The sequence below is a fragment of the Oncorhynchus mykiss genome, chromosome 13 (assembly GCF_057628025.1).
Source record: "Oncorhynchus mykiss isolate SJ-2025 chromosome 13, ASM5762802v1, whole genome shotgun sequence".
Taxonomy (NCBI): Eukaryota; Metazoa; Chordata; class Actinopteri; order Salmoniformes; family Salmonidae; genus Oncorhynchus; species Oncorhynchus mykiss.
The window spans coordinates 6,715,264-6,741,208 of NC_143034.1; the positions used below are offsets into that span (position 1 = coordinate 6,715,264).

A 25,945-nucleotide genomic window follows, 5' to 3' on the forward strand; every position below is an offset into this window, starting at 1 on the left:
TGGAGTCTTAAAGGAGGACTGTAGCATCTAATGATGAAACATTATGGAGTCTTAAAGGAGGACTGTAGCATCTAATGATGAAACATTATGGAGTCTTAAAGGAGGACTGTACCATCTAATGATGAAACATTATGGAGCCTTAAAGGAGGACTGTAGCATCTAATGATGAAACATTATGGAGTCTTAAAGGAGGACTGTAGCATCTAATGATGAAACATTATGCAGTCTTAACTTCTTATGGCTAACATTCCGCTGAAACGGCAGAGGGCGAAATTCAAAAATATTTTTTAGAAATATGTAACTTTCATGCATTCACAAGTGCCATACACCAAATTAAAGCTTAGCCTGTTGTTAATCTCCCCATCATGTCCGATATGCTTTACAGCGAAACCACACCATATAATTATGTTAGGTCAGAGCCTCGTCACAAAAACACACACAGCCATTTTCCAGCCAAAGAGAGGAGTCACAAAAAGCAAAAATAGAGATAAAATTAATCACTAACCTTTGATGATCTTCATCAGATGGCACTCATAGGACTTCATGTTACACAATACATGTATGTTTTGTTCAAAAAAGTTCATATTTATATCCAAAAATCTCAGTTTACATTGGAGCTTTATGGTCAGTTATGTTGTGCCTAGAAAACATCCGGCAAATTTTCAGAGCCACATCAATTTACAGAAATACTCATATTAACTTTAATAAAATATACAAGTATTATGCACAGAATTATAGATATACTTCTCCTTAATGCAACCGCTGTGTCAGATTTCAAAAAAGCTTTACGGAAAAAGCAAACCATGCAATAATCTGAGTATGGCGCTCAGACACAACAACAAGCCATGCAGATACCCGCCATGTTGTGGAGACAGAAATAGCGTTATAAATATTCACTTACCTTTGATCTTCATCAGAATGCACTCCCAGGAATCCCAGTTCCACAATAAAACATTTTTGTTTGTTTGATGAAGGCCATCATTTATGTCCAAATACCTCCTTTTGTTAATGTGTTTGGTAAAAAAATCCAAACTCACGAGGCGCGGGCAAGTCCAGGCGAAAGTTCAGATGAAAAATTCAAAAAGATATATTACAATTCGTAGAAAAATGTCAAACGATGTGTAGAATCTATCTTTAGGATGTTGTGAACATAAATCTTCAACAATGTTCCAACCAGAGAATCCTTTGTCTTTAGAATTGCAATGCAGGTCGCTCTCACGTGTAAGCGAGTGATCAGCTCATGCTACTCTGGCAGACCTCTGGTTGAAACAGCTCTCATTCCCCCCTCCTTCTCAGTAGAAGCCTCAAACAACATTCTAAAGACTGTTGACATCTAGTGGACGCCGTAGGACGTGCAATATGACCCCAAAGACAATGTATATTCAATAGGCAATGAGTTGAAAAACCTCAGATTTCCCACTTCCTGGTTGGATTTTTCTCAGGTTTTTGCCATAAGAGTTCTGTTATACTCACAGACATCATTCAAACAGTTTTAGAAACTTCCGAGTATTTCTTTCCAATATGCATAGTAATATGCATATATTAGCTTCTTGGCCTGAGTAGCAGGAAGTTTACTCTGGGCACGCTTTTCATCTGAACGTGAAAATGCTGCCCCCTATCCCAAACAGGTTAAAGTAGGACTGTAGCATCTAATGATGAAACATTATGGAGTCTTAAAGGAGGACTGTAGCATCTAATGATGAATTACTATGGAGTCTGATGCTTTAAAGGAGAAGTTTACCCAAAATCCAGAAACTCCTAGGTGATTCCATACATTGAAACTAGTCCCGTGGATTTTTCCCTCTCTCTCCCTGTAGTGCTGTACTGAAACATCTGCTCCCCCTCTCTCTCCCTGTAGTGCTGTACTGAAACGGCTGCTCTCCCCCTCTCTCCCTGTAGTGCTGTACTGAAACGGCTGCAAAAACGTGACTCGTGACGTTGCTGGATGCGGGCCTCGCTCTGCTGCTTTGCCAGTTAATTTGTTATTTTATTGTCTTTCACCTGGAGTTGTTTATTTATGTTTGAGAAAAAAAACACTTTTCAACATATACAAAATAAACTCAGCAAAAAAATGTACGGATCTTTTTCAGGACCTTGTCTTTCAAAGATTATTCGTAAAATTCCAAATAACATCACTGATCTTCATTGTAAAGGGTTTAATCACTAACCTTTGATAATCTTCATCAGATGACACTCAATACATTAATGTTTTGTTCAATAATATGCATATTTATATCCACAAATCTCGGTTTACATTGACGCCATGTTCAGAAATGCCTCCAAAATATCCAGAGTAAATACAGAGAGCTACGCCAGATAACATAAATACTCATCATAAACTTTGACGAAAGATGCATGTTTTACATATAATTAAAGATACACTGGTTCTTAATGCAACCGCTGTGTCAGATTTTAAACGTTACGAAAAAAGCATACCATTCAATAATCTGAGACGGCGCTCAGAAGTAAATATATTTCTCCGCCATGTTGGAGTCAACAGAAATACGAAATTACATCATAAATATTCCCTTACCTTTGATGATCTTTCATCAGAATGCAGTGCAAGGAATCCTAGTTCCACAATAAATCATTGTTTTGTTCCATAATGTCCATTACTAGTGTCCAATTAGCTACTTTTGCTAGCACGGTTAGTTCACATATCCAAAAGCTGGTGCTGGTCCAATGAACAGGTCAAACTATGTAGAGAATCAATCTTCAGGATGTTATTATCATATATATCCAATAACGTTCCAACCGGAGCATTCGTTTTTGTCTGCAGAGTAATGGAACGCTGTCGATATCAACAGTCATGTGCGCAACCAGGAACGGGCATTCTGACAGACCACTGACTCATTCCCCTTCCATCAAGTCCCATATCACACGAGAGGCTTCATTCCATGTTCTACTGACTGTTGACATCTAGTGGAAGGCGTAGGAAGTGCGAACAGATCCATATCTTGTTTGGATGTGAATAGGCGATGACTTGAATTTCGACCAGCCCCAGAATTTCAACTTCCTGTTTGGAAGTTTGTCTGCCCTATGAGTTCTGTTATATTCACAGACATAATTCAAACAGTTTTAGGAACGTCAGAGTGTTTTCTATCCAATAGTAATAATAATATGCATATATTAGCATCTAGGACAGAGTAGGATGCAGTTCACTATGGGCACGCAATTCATCCAAAGTGAAAATGCTGTCCCCTATCCCTAACAGGTTTAAATGCTGTCCCCTATCCCTAACAGGTTTAAACGCTGTTTCCCGTGCTTGTTCAATGAACCATAAACAATTAATGAACATGCACCTGTGGAACGGTCGTTAAGACACAAACAGCTTGCAGACGGTAGGCAATTAAGGTTACAGTTATGAAAACTTAGGACTCTAAAGAGGCCTTTCTACTGAATCTGGAAACACCAAAAGAAAGATGCTCAGGGTACCTGCTCATCTGCATGAACGTGCCTTAGGCATGCTGCAAGAAGGCATGAGGACTGCAGATGTGGCCAGGGCAATAAATTACAATGTCCGTACTGTGAGACGCCTAAGACAGCGCTACAGGGATACAGAATGGACAGCTTATCGTCCTCGCAGTGCCAGACCAAGTGTAATAACACCTGCCCCGGATCGGTACAACCGAACATCACACCTGCGGGACAGGTACAGGATGGCAACAACTGCCCAAGTTACACCAGGAACGCACAATCACTCCATCAGTTCTCAGACTGTCTGCAATAGGCTGAGAGAGGCTGGACTGAGGGCTTGTAAAGGCAGGTCATCACCAGACATCACCGGCAACAACGTCGCCTCTGGGCACAAACCCACCGTCACTGGACCAGACAAGACTGGCAAAAAGTGCTCTTCACCGACAAGTCACTGACAAGTCACGGTTTTGTCTCCAGGGGTGATGGTCGGATTCGCGTTTATCGTCTAAGGAATGAGCATTACACCGAGGCCTGTACTCTGGAGCGGGATCGATTTGGAGGTGAAGGGGCAGTCATGGTTTGGGGTGGTGTGTCACAGCATCATCAGACTGAACTTGTTGTCATTGCAGGCAATCTCAACGCTGTGTGTTACAGGGAAGACATCCTCCTCCCTCACGTGGGACCCTTCCTGCAGGCTCATCCTGACATGACCCTCCAGCATGACAATGCCACCAGCCAAACTGCTCATTCTGTGTGTGATTTCCTGCAAGAGTGGAATGTCAGTGTTCTGCCATGGCCAGCGAAGAGCCCGGATCTCAATCCAATTGAGCACGTCTGGGACCTGTTGGATCGATCTTAAGTTTGCTGAAAATAAACGCAGTTGACAGTGAGAGGATGTTTCTTTTTTTTTATGAGTTTAGATTGACGAGGGGGAAAAAACTACGATTTTTAGAATAATGCTGAAATGTAACAAAATATGGAAAAGTTGAAGGGGTCTGGATCCTTAACGAATGCACTGTGTCTGTGTGTATACTGAACCAAAATATAAACAACAATTTCAACGATTTACAGTTAATTTTAGTCAGTCATTGTAAAGGAATAAATTAGGCCCTAATCTATGGACTTTACATTTACATGCCACACCTGTCAGGTGGATTAATTATCTTGGCAAAGGAGAAATGTTCACTAACAGGAATGTAAACAAATTTGTGCACAATATTTTTGAGAAATAAGCTGAGCTTATGGAAAAATTCTGGGGTCTTTTATTTCATGAAACATGGGACCAACACTTCACATGTTGTTTTATATTTTTTGGCAACATCTACCCCAAAATTATTTTTACTTTACACAAAATATCAAGGACATTCGTGATAGTCAAAATGTACAAAATCTTTGCACAAAATATCATGACACTTGTGATGTTCACAAATTTTGTACATTTTGACTGTCTAAATAAAATAAATTGACGCAGCGTTGTTGTGGATACTGAGAGAGACTTTGTAATTTCTTCAAACAATCATTTTTATTTAATATTGATTAATTATTGCAATAATTAAGCTGTTGACCCCACACTCTTGAGTGTGTTGCCGAGAACATAACCTTGAATGAAAACCAGAGCTCTTATAAATGCTTAGTCAGGGCTGGTTCCACCCCTCCCATGCTGATTGGGGGGCATCACAAGCCATCCTGGGTTCATCCTGTGGTCATCTGCACCTGGTGTTGTTTTAACCCCCCAACCCGGCTTTAGGTTTTTATCAGTAAGTAATGAATCAATTGTCAGCTCAAGCTCCAGAGGCCCAACTCAGTCCCATAGACACAGATGAGAGAGTACCCATAAAAGCTATTCGATGGCTAAACAGTATTAATACAATCTTGTAATTTTTCTCAGTGTCCACCCTATCGACAACGGGGAAATGTTACTGATGTGCTTTGTGTCTTTCTCCAATGTAACAAAAATATGAAAATGGACATTCCTGCAGTCAGCCAGTTGCGCGCTCCCTCTGAGACATCTGTGGCATTGTTGTGTGACAAAACTGCACATTTTAGTGTCCTTTTATTTTCCCCGGCACAAGGTGCACCTGTGTAATAATCAAGCTGTTCAATCAGCTTCTTGATATGCCGCACCTGTCAGGAGGATGGATTATCTTGGCAGAAAATATGTGTTAACTAACAGGGATGTAAAACATTCTGCAGTCTTTTGTTTCAGCTCATGAAACATCCAACACTTTACATGTTGCATTTATAATTTGTTTATTGTAGTTACTATCAGTTTTAGGAACATCTTTCCAAATATTTCACCTTATTTTTTACTTTACACAAAATATGACATCAGTGATAGTCAAAATGTTGAAAATCTGTGACCTTCTAAAAAAGAAATTGGGCCATTTAAACAGCAGGTGTTGAACCCTTTCAACAACGGGGAGATTTTACTGATGTGCTTTGTGTCTTCAACTTAAAATCAAGTTTTGGACTTCCACTTAATTACTTATTTACTTATTATATGTTTAAGGAAGTGTGTACAGTCGTGGCCAAAAGTTTTGAGAATAACACGAATGTTAATTTTCACCAAATCTGCTGCCTCAGTTTGTATGATGGCAATTTGCATATACTCCAGAATGTTATGAAGAGTGTTCAGATGAAGTCCCTCTTTGAACTGATCCCCCCCCCCCCCCCCCCCCCCCATTTTCCCTTTCCGATTGTTTGGGGCATCCGGAAAAAAGCTTGCCCGGAGAAGACAAGGAGAGCGCAACCATCAGTCCTGTGTCATGCCAACAGTAAAGCATCCTGAAACCATTCATGTGTGGGGTTGCTTCTCAGCCAAGGGTGTGGGCTCACTCACAATGTTGCCTAAGAACACAGCCATGAATAAAGAATGGTGGCTTGGGTAACAAAACATCTATATTTTGGGTCCATGGCCAGGAAACTCCCCAGACCTTAATCCCATTGAGAACTTGTGGTCAATCATCAAGAGGCGGGTGGACAAACAAAAACCCACAAATTCTGACAAAATCCAAGCATTGATTATGCAAGAATGGGCTGCCGTCAGTCAGGATGTGGCCCAGAAGTTAATTGACAGCATGCCAGGGCAGATTGCAGAGGTCTTGAAAAAGAAGGGTCAACACTGTAAATATTGACACCTCATCAACTTCATGTAATTGTAAATAAAAGCCTTTGACACTTATGAAATGCTTGTAATTATACTTCAGTATTCCATAGTAACATCTGACTAAAATATCTAACGACACTGAAGCAGCAAACTTTGTGGAAATTAATATTTTTCATTCTCAAAACTTTTGGCCACGACTGTAGGTCGCATTCTGTATCATACAGCTATGAAAGTTATATATTTAGAACTACCTGCTCGATTTGAATCCAGTGACGTCTGTGTCTTGAGTGTCCTAGAACTGTTTAGTTTTTTGTGTTCTGACGAAAACAGAATGAATAAATAAGTAGTGTAAACATTATCAGTAATTACCAGGAAACTCTACATTTGTTTTAAAATCACACTAAGATTGTTAAAACTGGCCTTAGGTTATTGAGGGATCTGATTTGGATTTATCCTCGTAGCAAGGCCGTTTTATCATGTGGAGGTTTCATTTGGGTCTCTATTTTAAAAAACACTGTCTTTGGCAGGAGAAAAAACAGACTCAGAGGAACCAGAGCCAGGGACGTCCAAACCAGCAAGAAGACACCAGTGTTCCCACTGTGGAAAGGGTTGTAACCACTTAAGTGAGCTTAAACGACATGAGAGAATGCACACAGGGGAGAAGCCTTACCACTGCTCCCAGTGTGGAAAGACGTTTAACCGGAAAGGACACCTGAAAGCTCACGAGAACATTCACACAGGGGAGAAGCCTTACCACTGCTCCCAGTGTGGGAAGTGTTTCAACTGGGCAGGGGATTTGAAAAAACACGAAAGAATACATACAGGAGAGAGGCCTTACCACTGCTCCCACTGTGGAAAGTGTTTTACCCAGTTAGGGGCCCTGAAACCGCACGAGAGAATACACACAGGGGAGAAGCCTTACCACTGCTCCCAGTGTGGCAAGTTGTTCACCTGGTCAGGGGATCTGAAAAAACACGAAAGAATACACACAGGGGAGAAGCCTTACCGCTGCTCCCAGTGTGGCAAGTGTTTCAACGGGGCAGGGGATCTGAAAATACACGAAAGAATACATACAGGAGAGAGGCCTTACCACTGCTCCCACTGTGGCAAGTGTTTCAACGGGGCAGGGGATCTGAAAATACACGAAAGAATACATACAGGAGAAAGGCCTTACCCCTGCTCCCAGGGTGCCATGCTTTTGCCCATTTAGGAAGCCTGAAAGAACATGAGACAGAGGGGAATGCTTACAAAAGGTTAGATTTTGGGAAAAGATATTACTCATAACAATCACTTAAACATCATTAGAGAATCCACACAGGAGAGAGAAATTACTTCTCTTAGCATGTATATTGATATTTCACATCTAATTTTTCTTACAATTCATCAGAGAACATACACAGTGCTCCCATTGTCTTATATTGTTGCCTCATAATGTATTTCCCTGTTTTTACCAGATGAAATTGCTTCTTCCAATTATTGATAAACATGTACCTGTTAAGAAACTGACTGTTAGAACTGTTAAGGCTCCATGGATTGATGAGGAATTTAAAAACTGTATGTTTGAAAGAGTTGGGGCAAAAGGAGTGGCTAATAAGTCTGGCTGCACATCTGGCTGGCTGTTTTATGTACTGCAAATTGAGAAATTATGTGACCAAACTCAACAAAAATAATAAACTTTAATATGAAGCCAAGATCAATGATATAAAGAATGATGGAAAAAAACATCATGAAGGAAAAGCAGTGCAAGTATTGAATGTTGTAAAGTTAGTGTGGGAGAGGTGGAACAATTGTTATCGATCAATAATGACAAACCTCCTGGCATTGACAACTTAGATGGAAACTACTGAGGACAGTAGCTGACTATAACCACTCCTATCTGACATATTTTTAATATGAGCCGAGAGGAAAGTCTTTGTTCTCTTGCCTGGAGGGAAGCCAAATTAATCCACTACCCAAGAGTGGTAAAGCGGCCTTTACAGGTTCTAAGCCAGCTCTTAACAAACTGTTGGGAAAAATGTTTTTTTACCAAATACACTGCTCAAAAATATAAAGGGAACACTAAAATAACACATCCTAGATCAGAATCAATGAAATATTCTTATTAAATAATTTTTTCTTTACATTATCAATGGAAATCAAATTTATCAACCCATGGAGGTCTGGATTTGGAGTCACACTCAAAATTAAAGTGGAAAACCACACTACAGGCTGTCCAACTTTGATGTAATATCCTTAAAACAAGTCAAAATGAAGCTCAGTAGTGTGTGTGGCCTCCACGTGCCTGTATGACCTCCCTACAACACCTGGGAATGCTCCTGATGAGGTGGCGGATGGTCTCCTGAGGGATCTCCTCCCAGACCTGGACTAAAGCATCCGCCAACTTCTGGACAGTCTGTGGTGCAGCGTGGCGTTGGTGGATGGGAGCGAGACATGATGTCCCAGATGTGCTCAATTGGATTCAGGTCTGGGGAACGGGCGTGCCAGTCCATAGCATCAATGCCTTCCTCTTGCAGGACCTGCTGACACACTCCAGCCACATTGTCTTGCATTAGGAGAAACCCAGGGCCAACCACACCAGCATATGGTCTCACAAGGGGTCTGAGGATCTTATCTCGGTACCTAATGGCAGTCAGGCTACCTCTGGCGAGCACATGGAGGGCTGTGCGGCCCCCCAAAGAAATGCCACCCCACACCATGACTGACCCCCCGCAAAACCGGTCATGCTGGAGGATGTTGCAGGCAGCAGATAGTTCTCCACGGCGTCTCCAGACTGTCACGTCTGTCACATGTGCTCAGTGTGAACCTGCTTTCATCCGTGAAGAGCACAGGGCGCCAGTGGCGAATTTGCCAATCTTGGTGTTCTCTGGCAAATGCCAAACGTCCTGCACGGTGTTGGGCTGTAAGCACAACCCCCACCTGTGGACGTCGGGCCCTCATACCATCCTCATGGAGTCTGTTTCTGACCATTTGAGCAGACACATGCACATTTGTGGCCTGCTGGAGGTCATTTTGCAGGACTCTGTCAGCGCTCCTCCTGCTCCTCCTTGCACAAAGGCGGAGGTAGCGGTCCTGCTGGTGGGTCGTTGCCCTCCTACGGTCTCCTTCACGTCTCCTGATGTACCTGCCTGTCTTCTGGTAGCGCCTCCATGCTCTGGACACTACGCTGACAGACACAGCAAACCTTCTTGCCACAGCTCGCATTGATGTGCCATCCTGGATGAGCTGCACTATCTGAAAACTTGTGTGAGTTGTAGACTCCGTCTCATGCTACCACTAGAGTGAAAGCACCGCCAGCATTCAAAAGTGACCAAAACATCAGCCAGGAAGCATAGGAACTGAGAAGTGGTCTGTGGTCCCCACCTGCAGAACCACTCCTTTATTGGGGGTGTCTTGCTAAATGCCTATAATTTCCACCTGTTGTCTATTGCATTTGCACAACAGCATGTGAAATTTATTGTCAATCAGTGTTGCTTCCTAAGTGGACAGTTTGACAGAAGTGTGATTGACTTGGAGTTACATTGTGTTGTTTAAGTGTTCCCTTTATTTTTTTGAGCAGTGTACAATGCTATTTAACTGTAAACAAATGAACAACAGACTTTCAGCATGCTTATAGAGAAGGGCACTCAACATGTACTGCACTGACACAAATGACTGATGACTGGTTGAGAGAAATTGATAAGAAGAAGATTGTGGGAGCTCTATTGTTAGATTTCAGTGCAGCCTTTGATATTATTGATCATAACCTGTTGTTTAAGAATGTCTGTGCTATGGCTTTTCAGCCTCAGCTCTGAATCCACATTATGGCAATCTATCTACTAGAACTCAGAGGGTTTTTAATGGAAGCTTCTCTAATGTCAAACATATGAAGTGTGATGTACCGCAGGGCAGCTCTCTAGGCCCTCTACTCTTTTCTATTTTTACCAATGGCCTGCCACTGGCATTAAACAAAGCATGTGTGTCCATGTATGCTGATGATTCAACTATATAAGCACCAGCAACCACAGCTAATGAAGTCACTGAAACCCTTAACAAAGAGTTGCAGTCTGTTTTGGAATGCGTGGCCAGTAATAAACTGGTCCTGAACATCTCTAAAACTAAGAGCATTGTATTTAGTACAAATCATTCCTCAAGTTCTAGACCTCAGCTGAATCTGGTAATGAATTGTGTGGCTGTTGAACAAGTTGAGGAGACTAAATTACTTGGCATAACCTTAGATTGTAACTGTCATGGTCAAAACATATAGATTCAATGGTTGTAAAGATGGGGAGAGGTCTATCTGTAATAAAGAGATGCTCTTCTATTTTGACACCACACTCCAAAAAGCAAGTTCTGCAGGCTCTAGTTTTGTCTAATCTTAATTATTGTCCAGTCGTGTGGTCCAGTGCTGCAAGGAAAGACCTAGTTAAGCTGCAGCTGGCCCAGAACAGAGCGGCTGTCACGCCCTGGCCATAGAGAAGCTTTTATTCTCTATTTTTTATAAGAGCTAAGAGTTGAGGAGAGACTGACTGTATCACTTCTTTTTATAAGAAACATGAATGTGTTGAATATCCCAAATTGTTTGCATAGTCTGTAAGGGAATTCTGCCCTATGTGCACAGAAGAGACCACAGGAAAACTTCTTTAATCAGAGGTTAGTTTGTTTAATAAGGATTGCAACCCGGAGTTTACACTTACAGCAATTTGCAAGCAAGACACTCAGTTCAAAAGATGATGTTTTCCCTTTTTATCCCCTACTGAGGATCACCCCGCCCAGGCTGATGTCCCTTAACTTTAATACCATATAAGTTTGTGTGTATGCATTGATATGTAGGCTACGTGTGCCTTTTACAAAATGTATGTAGTTCTGTCCTTGAGCTGTTCTTGTCTATTGATGTGCTGTATTATGTGTCATGTTCTGTGTGGACCCCAGGAAGAGTAGCTGCTGCTTTTACAACATCTAATGGGGATCCTAATAAAATACCAAACTCTGTTATTCTCTCTGAGCTCAGAAATAAAGAATCTTGGTTTGACTTGGACTCCAGCAGATCCTTATTTTATAATATCCACATCAACTCTTCCACGGATTGCTGTTTCATCATTGTCTCAATGAAGACTTCTTTGTTTTACTTTCCTGGGGTCATTTACAAGCCTCCCGCTGGTTGAATAAATGTTGTTTCCACGTCAAATTAAAAAACATCTTTAACATTGATGAACCTTCACTATCTTCATCCCTAAACTAGCAACATTAACTATTGTCTATAGTTATTCTCAATTACATTCCTGGCCTTATGAAATCCTAGCTAAATACAATGTTCGCACCAGTTTTCATTTCTTTGGTTATGCAAACATTTGTTTACTAGATTATATTTCTCATTAAGAATAATGTTGATTTAATTCTATATGGGTCATGCCTTGCTTTGGTCATGTGTTCTCTTATGGGTGTCACGCTCTGACCGTAGATTGTTTTGTTTTGTTTGTTCAGGGTGTGATGTGGGTGGGCATTCTATGTTTGCATGTCTAGGTTTTGTATTTCTATGTTTTGGCCGGGTATGGTTCTCAATCAGGGACAGCTGTCTCTGTTTCGTTGTCTCTGATTGAGAACCATACTTAGGTAGCCTGTTTTCCCACTGTTAGTTGTGGGTTGTTGCTTTCTGTTTTTGTGTATCTGCACCTGACAGAACTGTTTCAGTTGTTCTCTTTGTTGTTTTGCATTTTAGCGTTCAGTTTCAAATAAATAATATGAACATGTACCACGCTGCACCTTGGTCCTCACCTTCCTCCTATGAATGCCGTTACGATGGGTCAATGATTTTAATTAGAATATAGCAATGATGCTCTCTTTTCAATCACTTACAGTTTCTTTGGAAAGTATTCAGAACCCTTGACTTTTTTCAAATTTTGTTACGTTACAGTGTTATTCTAAAATGGTTTAAATAAAACAATTTCCTCAACAATCTACACAAAATACCCCATAATGACATCACAATACCCCATAATGACATCACAATACCCCATAATGACATCACAATACCCCATAATGACATCACAATACCCCATAATGACAAAGCGGAAACAAGCTTTTTTATAAATGTTTTGCAAATGTATTAAACACAAAATGATTTACATAAGTATTCAGACCCTTTGCTGAATGAGACTCGAAATTGAGCTCAGGTGCATCCTGTTTCTATTGATCATCCTTGAGATGTTTCTACAATTTAATTGGAGTCCACCTGTTGTAAATTCAATTGATTGGACATGATTTGGAAAGGCACACACCTGTCTATATAAGGTCCCACAGTTGACAGAGCATGTCAGAGCAAGAACCAAGCCATGAGGTGGAAGGAATTGTCCATAGAGCTCCGAGACAGGATTGTGTTGAGGCACAGATCTGGGGAAGGGTACCAAAACATTTCTGCAGCATTGAAGGCCCCTGAATTAGCCCCCTGCAGTAAAAGGTTATTCATGGGGTAAAATTATCTGTTTAAGTCATTAGTGAAGGGCACATCATTCAAGAATACAGTTATCTTTTATTTTGTGCTCTATATCCTCTCAATCATTTATTCCTTCATAAACCGAAAACATATGTACCTAAACATAACATGTGTTCAAGGGCCCCTCTAGGTTCACGACCTCTTGACCATTATATCTGGATAGCTGACAACTATTTTTTAAAGGTCAAAAGTGATCTGTTTAGGTCATCAGTAAAGGAAGCATAGTTAAAGAGTACAATGACCCTTTCAAAGACTGAGACATCCCCCGGACAAAGAACATCTTGCCGCTCATTGTATCCTACCCTGACTATATCCAACCCTACTCCATGTGTTGTCTCTATCATGTATCCTACCATGACTATATCAACCCTACTCCATGTGTTGTCTCTATCATGTATCCTACCATGACTATATCAACCCTACTCCATGTGTTGTCTCTATCATGTATCCTACCATGACTATATCAACCCAACTCCATGTGTTGCCACTATCATGTTTCCTACTTGGCTGAAGCTTTGATCCAGTGGAAGAAGTATTGAGGAGCAGGGAGGTTAAAGGTCACTTCAAGAAACAGCTGTTACTCTACACTATCCCTAGATAATCCAGTAATGAGAGAAAATGTATAGAATATTTATGGCTCTATAACATCTCTATCTATATATAACATCTCTATCTAATCCGTTTTATTGAACCTAATTCCATAACATCAGGTTGTTTTAAAATTACTTGTTTTGACATTGTTTTCTAATCTGCGTTATCCACTCCAGTCAGCAGAGAGCGATATGAGTCTTTCAGGTGATGCTGCTTGCGTGACGTATAATCTAGTGGACGGAACTGGAGGCTTCTTCAACAGCGACAAAAGGCTTCTGATTCAACCAACGTGTTGCTTTGCTAGCGAACATAAAGTTGAGTCTTTGAAGCTCTTTAGGCCAATCGTGTGTATATTACTCTTAGTGTTTTGAATATAATTATGTTTACCCATCTACTAGTTCATGTTAACGTAATTTGCTCGTTAAATTAGCAAATGTGTTACTAAATTGATACTGCATTAGGCTAATCGACCGGAGCATGAGCTCACAAAGCTCGACCGAGAAAGAAGCTCTGGTGAAAGGAGAGGAAGAAGCTTTCAGGATGAAAAGGGAGGAAGAGGACGCTATCGCATTGAAAGAAGAAGAGGATGATATTACAGTGAAAGAGGAAGATGGGAAAGAGGTTGTCAAAGTGGAAGTGGAGAAGGTAGAAGCTTTCAGAATCAAAAACGAGGAAGATGCCATAACATTGAAAGAAGAGAATTTAGTGAAAGAAGAGGAAGAACCTTTTAGAGTAAAGGAGGAAGAGGAGGCTATCTCAATAAAAAAGGAGGAAGACGTTTTGGGAGTGAAAGCGGAGGAGGCTGAAGATCAGACTACCACCAGTGAGTACTGTCTTAAAAACAGGGACACTATGTAGTTCTTGAAATAATGTATTGTTTTAAAGGGGCATTCTACTTCAGTTCAACACTTGAATATGTTGTTCAGTACTGTGGGAATTGTTTAAGGGACAATCTGCCATTGGTCATATGTTTTTGGGACTTCGATGTATTGAATTCTCATTCTCCATGTGGTCTACATTAAAGTTCACCTCATCTAATATAACAGGCTTTTAAAATCTACTTAAAATATCAAAGGGATGTAAAGGCACCCATTTTGTGGAAATGACCCTTTACATTTGCAACACAAACAATATTTTACAAAATCATGATGGAAGTGGCCATTTTTGACATATTCATGCCTCTTGATTGTAATAGACGGTCATAAGTTTACCGTCTGTTTGCTGTTCTCGTTCACACAGGAGAGAGACGTGACTATCGTGGATCCTCTGGGGAGCATCAACAACATCCTGATCCTGCTGACGAGGCAGAGAAGAGTCTCTCCAGATCAGAACACCAGATGGTACAGCTTGGTCTGGTCTAGCATACAGCTTGGTCTGGTCTAGCATACAGCTTGCTCTCTCTGGGTCTAGGCTGGATTTCTGTAAAGCACTACATGACAACACTGGCATCAGCATCCATAATGATATGTGTCTGTGTCCCCTCTTTATGGTTACCAGGAAAACGCTAGCCCTTCCTCCCTCCTGGAGTCCCCATGTCGTGCCTCTCCCAGTAGCGCCTTACTGCTGGGTATGAAGAGGTTGTCTGTGCTGCTGGTGGACTGCAAGAAAACAACGGGGCTGAGTGGAACTGTGAGAGGAGGAGAAGAGAAGAAAGGATCAGATTTGACTCATCAAAGTAAGTGCTGTAGTTCAGTTTGAACAAATTTAATAGATCTGCCCACTGGTATCTGTTACCAGGACAACCAGCAGAGTTCTGTTAGTTGACAAGAAGATAGGCTGGTATCTGTTGCCAGGACAACCAGCAGAGTTCTGTTAGTTGACAGGAAGATGGCCTGGTATCTGTTACCAGCACAACCAGCAGAGTACTGTTAGTTGACAGGAAGATAGACTGGTGGATATGGATGTTATGAATATCATAACACTGAAAAGGATTCTACCAATGAAAAGAGAGGAACCAATAGACCATATAAAACCTTGATGAAAGTTAGATTTAGAGAGGAACCAATAGACCATATAAAACCTTGATAAAAGTTAGATTTAGAGAGAAACCAATAGACCATATAAAACCTTGATAAAAGTTAGATTTAGAGAGACACCAATAGACCATATAAAACCTTGATGAAATTTTGCCTTAGAGAGGAACCAATAGACCATATAAAACCTTGATGAAAGTTAGCTTTAGAGAGAGAGTTTCAAGATGATCCAATGTAAGCTGCTTGTTTTACAAAAACCTTTCCTTAAAAATGATGACCTGACTTTTTTCCATCTTTACCAACGACATGCCAACGACATTTGAGTAAAGCCAGTGTGTGTCTGTATGCGGATGACTCAACACAGTACACGTCAGCTACCACGGAAACTGAAATGACAGCAACACTTACAAAGAGCTGCAGTGAGTTTCAGAATGGGTGTCAAGGAATAAGTTAGTCCTAAATATTTCAAATTACCTTAAATTACATGGCCTACTATGCTAATTCTGTAGCGTATTGTTAGAGAGGGGTAAATCAATATTTTGTTGGAGCGCCAGGCAGGTATTGACCCTAGTTATTAAAGTTAGTTATTACCTATTATAACGAAATTATTATTAAATATTATTAAAACTGAAAGGATGAGAGTAGAATAGAGTAGCGCTTCCAGACACATTCTAAACATTATGGAGTCTTAAAGGAGAACTGTAGCATCTAATGATGAAACATTATGGAGTCTTAAAGGAGGACTGTAGCATCTAATGATGAAACATTATGCAGTCTTAACTTCTTATGGCTAACATTCCGCTGAAACGGCAGAGGGCGAAATGCAAAAATATTTTTTAGAAATATGTAACTTTCATGCATTCACAAGTGCAATACACCAAATTAAAGCTTAGCCTGTTGTTAGTCTCCCCATCATGTCCGATTTCAAAAAAGCTTTACAGCGAAACCACACCATATAATTATGTTAGGTCAGAGCCTCTTCACAAAAACACACACAGCCATTTTCCAGCCAAAGAGAGGAGTCACAAAAAGCAAAAATAGAGATAAAATTAATCACTAACCTTTGATGATCTTCATCAGATGGCACTCATAGGACTTCATGTTACACAATACATGTATGTTTTGTTCAAAAAAGTTCATATTTATATCCAAAAATCTCAGTTTACATTGGAGCTTTATGGTCAGTTATGTTGTGCCTAGAAAACATCCGGCAAATTTTCAGAGAGCCACATCAATTTACAGAAATACTCATATTAACTTTAATAAAATATACAAGTATTATGCACAGAATTATAGATATACTTCTCCTTAATGCAACCGCTGTGTCAGATTTCAAAAAAGCTTTACGGAAAAAGCAAACCATGCAATAATCTGAGTATGGCGCTCAGACACAACAACAAGCCATGCAGATACCCGCCATGTTGTGGAGACAGAAATAGCGTTATAAATATTCACTTACCTTTGATCTTCATCAGAATGCACTCCCAGGAATCCCAGTTAAACAATAAAAACATTTTTGTTTGTTTGATGAAGGCCATCATTTATGTCCAAATACCTCCTTTTGTTAATGTGTTTGGTAAAGAAATCCAAACTCACGAGGCGCGGGCAAGTCCAGGCGAAAGTTCAGATGAAAAATTCAAAAATGATTTTTTCCCGTGGATTCTCTCTCCCTGTAGTGCTGTACTGAAACAGCTGCTCTCCCTCTCTCTCCCTCTCTCTCCCTGTAGTGCTGTACTGAAACAGCTGCTCTCCCCCTCTCTCTCCTTGTAGTGCTGTACTGAAACAGCTGCAAAACGTGTCTCGTGGCGTTGCTGGATGCGGGCCTCGCTCTGCTGCTTTGCCAGTTAATTTGTTATTTTATTACAGCTATGGCCTTTGTCTTTTCACCTGGAGTTGTTTATTTATGTCTGAGAAAAAAAACATCTTTCAACTCATAAAACATATACAAAATAAACTCAGCAAAAAAATATTACGGATCTTTTTCAGAACCTTGTCTTTCGAAGATTATTCGTAAAATTCCAAATAACATCACTGATCTTCATTGTAAAGGGTTTAATCACTAACCTTTGATAATCTTCATCAGATGACACTCAATACATTAATGTTTTGTTCGATAATGTGCATATTTATATCCACAAATCTCGGTTTACATTGACGCCATGTTCAGAAATGCCTCCAAAATATCCAGCGTAATTACAGAGAGCTACGCCAGATAACAGAAATACTCATCATAAACTTTGACGAAAGATGCATGTTTTACATATAATTAAAGATACACTGGTTCTTAATGCAACCGCTGTGTCAGATTTCTTTTAAACGTTACGAAAAAAGCATACCATTCAATAATCTGAGACGATGCTCAGAAGTAAATATATTTCTCCGCCATGTTGGAGTCAACAGAAATACGAAATTACATCATAAATATTCCCTTACCTTTGATGATCTTTCATCAGAATGCAGTGCAAGGAGTCCGAGTTCCACAATGAATCATTGTTTTGTTCCATAATGTCCATTACTAGTGTCCAATTAGCTACTTTTGCTAGCACGGTTAGTTCACATATCCAAAAGCTGGTGCTGGTCCAATGAACAGGTCAAACTATGTAGAGAATCAATCTTCAGGATGTTATTTTCATATATATCCAATAACGTTCCAACCGGAGCATTCGTTTTTGTCTGCAGAGTAATGGAACGCTGTCGATATCAACAGTCATGTGCGCAACCAGGAACGGGCATTCTGACAGACCACTGACTCATTCCCCTTCCATCAAGTCCCACATCACACGAGAGGCTTCATTCCATGTTCTACTGACTGTTGACATCTAGTGGAAGGCGTAGGAAGTGCGAACAGATCCATATCTTGTTTGGATGTGAATAGGCGATGACTTGAATTTCGACCAGCCCCAGAATTTCAACTTCCTGTTTGGAAGTTTGTCTGCCCTATGAGTTCTGTTATATTCACAGACATAATTCAAACAGTTTTAGGAACGTCAGAGTGTTTTCTATCCAATAGTAATAAAAATATGCATATATTAGCATCTAGGACAGAGTAGGATGCAGTTCACTATGGGCACGCAATTCATCCAAAGTGAAAATGCTGTCCCCTATCCCTAACAGGTTTAAATGCTGTCCCCTATCCCTAACAGGTTTAAACGCTGTTTCCCGTGCTTGTTCAATGAACCATAAACAATTAATGAACATGCACCTGTGGAACGGTCGTTAAGACACAAACAGCTTGCAGACGGTAGGCAATTAAGGTTACAGTTATGAAAACTTAGGACTCTAAAGTGGCCTTTCTACTGAATCTGGAAACACCAAAAGAAAGATGCTCAGGGTCCCTGCTCATCTGCATGAATGTGCCTTAGGCATGCTGCAAGAAGGCATGAGGACTGCAGATGTGGCCAGGGCAATAAATTACAATGTCCGTACTGTGAGACGCCTAAGACAGCGCTACAGGGAGACAGAATGGACAGCTTATCGTCCTCGCAGTGCCAGACCAAGTGTAATAACACCTGCCCCGGATCGGTACAACCGAACATCACACCTGCGGGACAGGTACAGGATGGCAACAACTGCCCAAGTTACACCAGGAACGCACAATCACTCCATCAGTTCTCAGACTGTCTGCAATAGGCTGAGAGAGGCTGGACTGAGGGCTTGTAAAGGCAGGTCATCACCAGACATCACCGGCAACAACGTCGCCTCTGGGCACAAACCCACCGTCACTGGACCAGACAAGACTGGCAAAAAGTGCTCTTCACTGACAAGTCACTGACAAGTCACGGTTTTGTCTCCAGGGGTGGTGGTCGGATTCGCGTTTATCGTCTAAGGAATGAGCATTACACGAGGCCTGTACTCTGGAGCGGGATCGATTTGGAGGTGAAGGGGCAGTCATGGTCTGGGGTGGTGTGTCACAGCATCATCAGACTGAACTTGTTGTCATTGCAGGCAATTTCAACGCTGTGTGTTACAGGGAAGACATCCTCCTCCCTCACGTGGTACCCTTCCTGCAGGCTCATCCTGACATGACCCTCCAGCATGACAATGCCACCAGCCAAACTGCTCATTCTGTGTGTGATTTCCTGCAAGACCGGAATGTCAGTGTTCTGCCATGGCCAGCAAAGAGCCAGGATCTCAATCCAATTGAGCACGTCTGGGACCCGTTGGATCGATCTTAAGTTTGCTGAAAATAAACGCAGTTGACAGTGAGAGGATGTTTCTTTTTTTTGCTGAGTTTAGATTGACGAGGGGGAAAAAACTAAGATTTTTAGAATAATGCTGAAATGTAACAAAATTTGGAAAAGTTGAAGGGGTCTGGATCCTTAATGAATGCACTGTGTGTGTATACTGAACCAAAATATAAACAACAATTTCAACGATTTACAGTTAATTTTAGTCAGTCATTGTAAAGGAATAAATTAGGCCCTAATCTATGGACTTTACATTTACATGCCACACCTGTCAGGTGGATTAATTATCTTGGCAAAGGAGAAATGTTCACTAACAGGAATGTAAACAAATTTGTGCACAAAATTTTTGAGAAATAAGCTTCTTTGCTTATGGAAAAATTCTGGGGTCTTTTATTTCATGAAACATGGGACCAACACTTCACATGTTGTTTTATATTTTTTAGCAACATCTACTCAAATTATTTTTACTTTACACAAACTTTCAAGGACATTCGTGATAGTCAAAATGTACAAAATCTTTGCACAAAATATCATGACACTTGTGATGTTCACAAATTTTGTACATTTTGACTGTCTAAATAAAAGAAATTGACGCAGCGGGCGTTGTCATGGAAATTCATGTATACTGAGAGAGACTTTAATTTCTTCAAACAATCATTTTTTATTTAATATTGATTAATTATTGCAATAATTAAGCTGTTGACCCCACACTCTTGAGTGTGTTGCCGAGAACATTAACCTTGAATAAAAAACAGAGCTCTTATAAATGCTTAGTCAGGGCTGGTTCCACCCCTCCCATGCTGATTGGAGGGCATCACAAGCCATCCTGGGTTCATCCTGTGGTCATCTGCACCTGATGTTGTTTTAACCCCCCAACCCGGCTGTAGGTTTTTATCAGTAAGTCATGATTCAATTGTCAGCTCAAGCTCCAGAGGCCCAACTCAGTCCCATAGACACAGATGAGAGAGTACCCATCAAAGCTATTCGATGGCTAAACAGTATTAATACAATCTTGTAATTTCTCTGTGTCCACCCTATCGACGCTTTGTGTCTGTCTCCAACAAAAATATAAAAATGCACATTCCTGCAGTCAGCCAATTGCACGCTCCCTCTGAGACATCTGTGGCATTGTGACAAAACTGCACATTTTAGAGTGGCCTTTTATTTTCCCCGGCACAAGGTGCACCTGTGTAATAATCAAGCTGTTCAATCAGCTCCTTGATATGCCACACCTGTCAGGTGGTTTAGACGTAAAAACAAGTTTTGGACTTCCACTTAAAATGACTTATTTACTGTTATGTTTAAGGAAGTGTGTATAGTCGTGGCCAAAAGTTTTGAGAATGACACAAATGTTAATTTCACCAAATCTGCTGCCTCAGTTTGTATGATGGCAATTTGCATATACTCCAGAATGTTATGAAGAGTGTTCAGATGAATTGCAATTAATTGCAAAGTCCCTCTTTTCCATGCAATTGAACTGAACCCCCCCCCCCCCCAAAACTGGAAGCTTCAAAAGGAGGGTGGTGCTTGGAATCATTGTTCTTCATATGTCACCCACGGATAAAAAGGGCTTCACAGGCAAGGATATAGCTGCCAGTAAGATTGCACCTAAATCAACCATTTATCGGATCATCAAGAACTTCAAGGAGAGCGGTTCAATTGTTGTGAAGAAGGCTTCAGGGCACCCAAGAAACTCTAGCAAGTGCCAGGACCGTCTCCTAAAGTTGATTCAGCTGCGGGATCGGGGCACCAACAGTACAGAGCTTGCTCAGTAATGGCAGCAGGCAGGTGTGAGTGCATCTGCACGCACAGTGAAGCGAAGACTTTTGGTGTCAAGAAGGACAGCAAAGAAGCCACTTCCCTCCAGGAAAAACATCAGGGACAGACTGATATTCTGCAAAAGTTACAGGGATTGGACTGCTGAGGACTGGGGTAAAGTAATTTCCCCTGATGAATCCCCTTTCCGATTGTTTGGGGCATCCGGAAAAAAGCTTGTCCGGAGAAGACAAGGTGAGCGCAACCGTCAGTCCTGTGCTGAGACCATTCATGTGTGGGGTTGCTTCTCAGCCAAGGGTGTGGGCTCACTCACAATGTTGCCTAAGAACACAGCCATGAATAAAGAATGGTACCAACACATCCTCGAAGAGCAACTTCTCCCAACCATCCAGGTACAGTTTGGTGACGAACAATGCCTTTTCCAGCATGATGGAGCACCTTGCCATAAGGCAAAAGTGATAATTAAGTGGCTTGGGTAACAAAACATAAATATTTTGGGTCCATGGCCAGGAAACTCCCCAGACCTTAATCCAATTGAGAACTTGTGGTCAATCATCAAGAGGCGGGTGGACAAACAAAAACCCACAAATTCTGACAAAATCCAAGCATTGATTATGCAAGAATGGGCTGCCATCAGTCAGGATGTGGCCCAGAAGTTAATTGACAGCATGCCAGGGCGGATTGCAGAGGTCTTGAAAAAGAAGGGTCAACACTGCAAATATTGACACCTCATCAACTTCATGTCATTGTAAATAAAAGCCTTTGACACTTATGAAATGCTTGTAATTTATACTTCAGCATTCCATAGTAACATCTGACAAAAAATGTCTAAAGACACTGAAGCAGCAAACTTTGTGGAAATTAATATTTTTCATTCTCAAAACTTTTGGCCACGACTGTAGGTCGCATTCTGTATCATACAGCTATTAAAGTTATATATTTAGAACTACCTGCTCGATTTGGAATCCAGTGACGTCTGTGTCTTGAGTGTTCTAGAACTGTTTCGTTTTTTGTGTTCTGACGAAAACAGAATGAATAAATAAGTAGTGTAAACATTATCAGTAATTACCAGGAAACTTTACAACATTTGTTTTAAAATCACACTAAGATTGTTAAAACTGGCCTTAGGTTATTGAGGGATCTGATTAGGATTTACTCTCGGAGCAAGGCCGTTTTATCATGTGGAGGTTTCTTTCGGTCTCTATTTTTCTTTTAAACACTGTCTTTGGCAGGAGAAAGACCAGACTCAGAGGAACCAGAGCCAGGGATGTCCAAACCAGCAAGAAGACACCAGTGCTCTTACTGTGGCAAGTGTTTTAAGCGGTTAGGGAACCTGAAACGGCACGGGCTAGTACACACAGGGGAGAAGCCATACCACTGCTCCCAATGTGGCAAGCATTTCAGCCAGTCAAGGGATCTGAAAAAACATGATAGAATACACACAGGGGAGAAGCCTTTCTACTGCTCCCACTGTGGCAAGTGTTTTAACCAGTTAGGGACCCTGAAAAAACATGGGCTAGTACACACAGGGGAGAAGCCTTACCACTGCTCCGACTGTGGCAAGCGTTTTAAGCGGTTAGGGACCCTGAAACAACACGGGCTAGTACACACGGGGGAGAAGCCATACCACTGCTCCCAGTGTGGCAAGTGTTTTAACCAGTCAGGGCATCTGAAAGACCACGAAAGAATACACACAGGGGAGAAGCCTTTCTACTGCTCCCAGTGTGGCAAGCGTTTCAGCCAGTCAAGGGATCTGAAAAAACATGAAAGAATACACACAGGGGAGAAGCCTTTCTACTGCTCCCAGTGTGGCAAGCGTTTCAGCCAGTCAAGGGATCTGAAAAAACATGATAGAATACACACAGGGGAGAAGCCTTTCTACTGCTCCCAGTGTGGCAAGCGTTTCAGCCAGTCAGGGGATCTGAAAAACCATGAGAGAAGACACACAGGGGAGAAGCCTTACCACTGCTCCCAGTGTGGCAAGTGTTTCACCCAGTCAGGGGATCTGAAAAAACATGAAAGAATACACACAGGGGAGAAGCCTTTCTACTGCTCCCAGTGTGGCAAGTGTTTCAGCCAGTCAGGGGATCTGAAAAAACATGAAAGAATACACACAGGGGAGAAGCCTTACCACTGCTCCCAGTGTGGCAAGTGTTTTAACCGGTCAGGGAGCCTGAAACAACACGAGAGAATACACAGAGGTGAGATGCATTACCACTCCTCCCAGGGTGCAAAGCTTTTGCCCATTTAGGAAGCCTGAAAGAACATGAGACACAGAGGAGAAGGCTTTACAGAAGGTTAGACTTTGGGAAAACATATTACTCATAACAATCACTTAAACGTCATTAGAGAATCCACACAGGAGAGAGAAATTACTTCTCTTAGCGTGTATATTGATATTTCACATTTCATTTTTCTTACAATTCATCAGAGAACATACACAGTGTTCCCGCTGTCTTATATTATTGCCTTATAATGTGTTTACCTGTTTTTACCATATGAAATTGCTTCTTCCAATTATTGATAAACATGTACCTGTTAAGAAACTGACTGTTAGAACTGTTAAGGCTCCATGGATTGATGAAGAATTTAAAAACTGTATGTTTGAAAGAGTTGGGGCAAAAGGAGTGGCTAATAAGTCTGGCTGGCTTACATACTGCAAATTGAGAAATTATGTGACCAAACTCAACAAAAATAACCTACTTTATTAAGAAGCCAAGATCAATGATATAAAGAATGATGTAATAAAACATCATGAAAGAAAAGCAGTCCAAGTATTGAATGTTGTGAAGTTAGTGTGGGAGAGGTGGAACAATTGGTATCGATCAATAATGACAAACCTCCTGGCATTGACAACTTAGATGGAAAGCTACTGAGGACAGTAGCTGACTCTATAGCCACTCCTATCTGTCATATTTTTAACATGAGCCTAGAGGAAAGTCTTTGTTTTCAGGCCTGGAGGGAAGCCAAATTAATCCACTACCTAGTCATGTAAGACTGTAAGTAAGACTGGAACATAGTATCAACAGGAACTCTTAGTTCCCTTTATCCATCTGTTACCTAAAATATAATTTCAACACACAGACATCTGACTTTGTACAGTTGACCTTTTCATGCACTTGCAAGGTGTCTACCACTGATTCTTTATCTCAAGCTAAAGCAAAACATGAATCATTGTACTTTTGTCATCACAGGTGTTCCTGTAATGTACAGATATCATCAAAGTTCTTACAAGTCAAATGACACACATCTCTGACACACTTATCCCACCAGACATGCCACCGGGGGTCTTTTCACAGTTCACAAGATTCCAGAACAAATTCAAGAAAGCGTACAGTATTATATAGGGCCCTTATTGCATGGAACTTCCTTCCATCTCATGTTGCTCAAATAAATAGCAAACCTGGTTTAAAAAAAACAGATAAAGCAACACCTCTCCCCTATTTGACCTAGGTAGTTTGTGTATATGCATTGATATGTAGGCTACGTGCGCCTTTTACAAAATGTATGTAGTTCTGTCCTTGAGCTGTTCTTGTCTATTGATGTTCTATATTATTGTCACGCCATAGAGGTTTTTATTCTCTATTTGGGTTAGGCCGGGGTGTGACTCAGGTGGGAATTCCAGTTTCTTTATTTCTATGTTTTCTATTTCTTTGTTTTTGGCGGAGTGTGGTTCCCAATCGGAGGCAGCTGTCTATCGTTGTCTCTAATTGTGAATCATACTTAGGCAGCCTTTTTCCACCTGTGTTTTTTGGGTAGTTGTTTTCTGTATAGTTGATTTGTCTTACAGAACTGTTCATTCTTCTCTTTGTTATTTTGTTCTAATGTTTTTTGATTAAATAAAAACCATGAACACTTACCACTCTGCGCTTTGGTCCATGCCTTCCAACGAGAGACGTGACAATTATGTGTCATGTTTTGTGTTGACCGCAGGAGGGGTAGCTGCTGCTTTTGCAACAGCTAATGGGGATCCTAGTAAAATACCAAATACCAAACTCTGTTGTTCTCTCTGAGCTCAGAAATAAAGAATCTTGGTTTGACTTGGACTCCAGCAGATCCTTATATTATAATATCCACTACAACTCACCCACAGATTGCTGTTTCATGATTGTCTCAATGAAGAGTTCCTCATTCCACTTTCCTGTGGGCTTTTACAAGCCTCCCACTGGTTGAATAAACATTGTTTCCACGTCAAATTAAAAAAAACATGCTTAACATTGATGAACCTTCACTATCTTCATCCCTAAACTAGCAACATTAACTATTGTCTATTGTTATTCTCAATGACATTCCTGGCCTTATGAAATCCTAGCTAAATACAATGTTCCCACCAGTTTTCATGTCTTTGGTTATGCAAACATTTGTTTATTAGATTATATTTCTCATTAAGATGAATATAGTTTTAATTCTGCATGGGTCACGCTTT

The 25,945-nt window shown here is 40.9% G+C and overlaps 1 protein-coding gene across 1 annotated transcript in view; it reads left to right on the top strand.

Moving 5' to 3' along the window:
* Nucleotides 1-25,378, top strand: part of LOC110513810 (uncharacterized) — a 28,114-nt gene extending 2,736 nt beyond the window's left edge. The window contains exons 4-8 of the mRNA XM_090194578.1: nt 7,051-7,730; nt 14,034-14,406; nt 14,823-14,923; nt 15,081-15,258; nt 22,752-25,378. Of these exons, the coding sequence (XP_090050704.1) occupies nt 7,051-7,730; nt 14,034-14,406; nt 14,823-14,923; nt 15,081-15,258; nt 22,752-23,770 (2,351 nt within the window). The 3' untranslated portion in view covers nt 23,771-25,378. The remainder of the gene's footprint in view (nt 1-7,050; nt 7,731-14,033; nt 14,407-14,822; nt 14,924-15,080; nt 15,259-22,751) is intronic.
* The last annotated feature ends 567 nt before the right edge of the window (nt 25,379-25,945 follow it).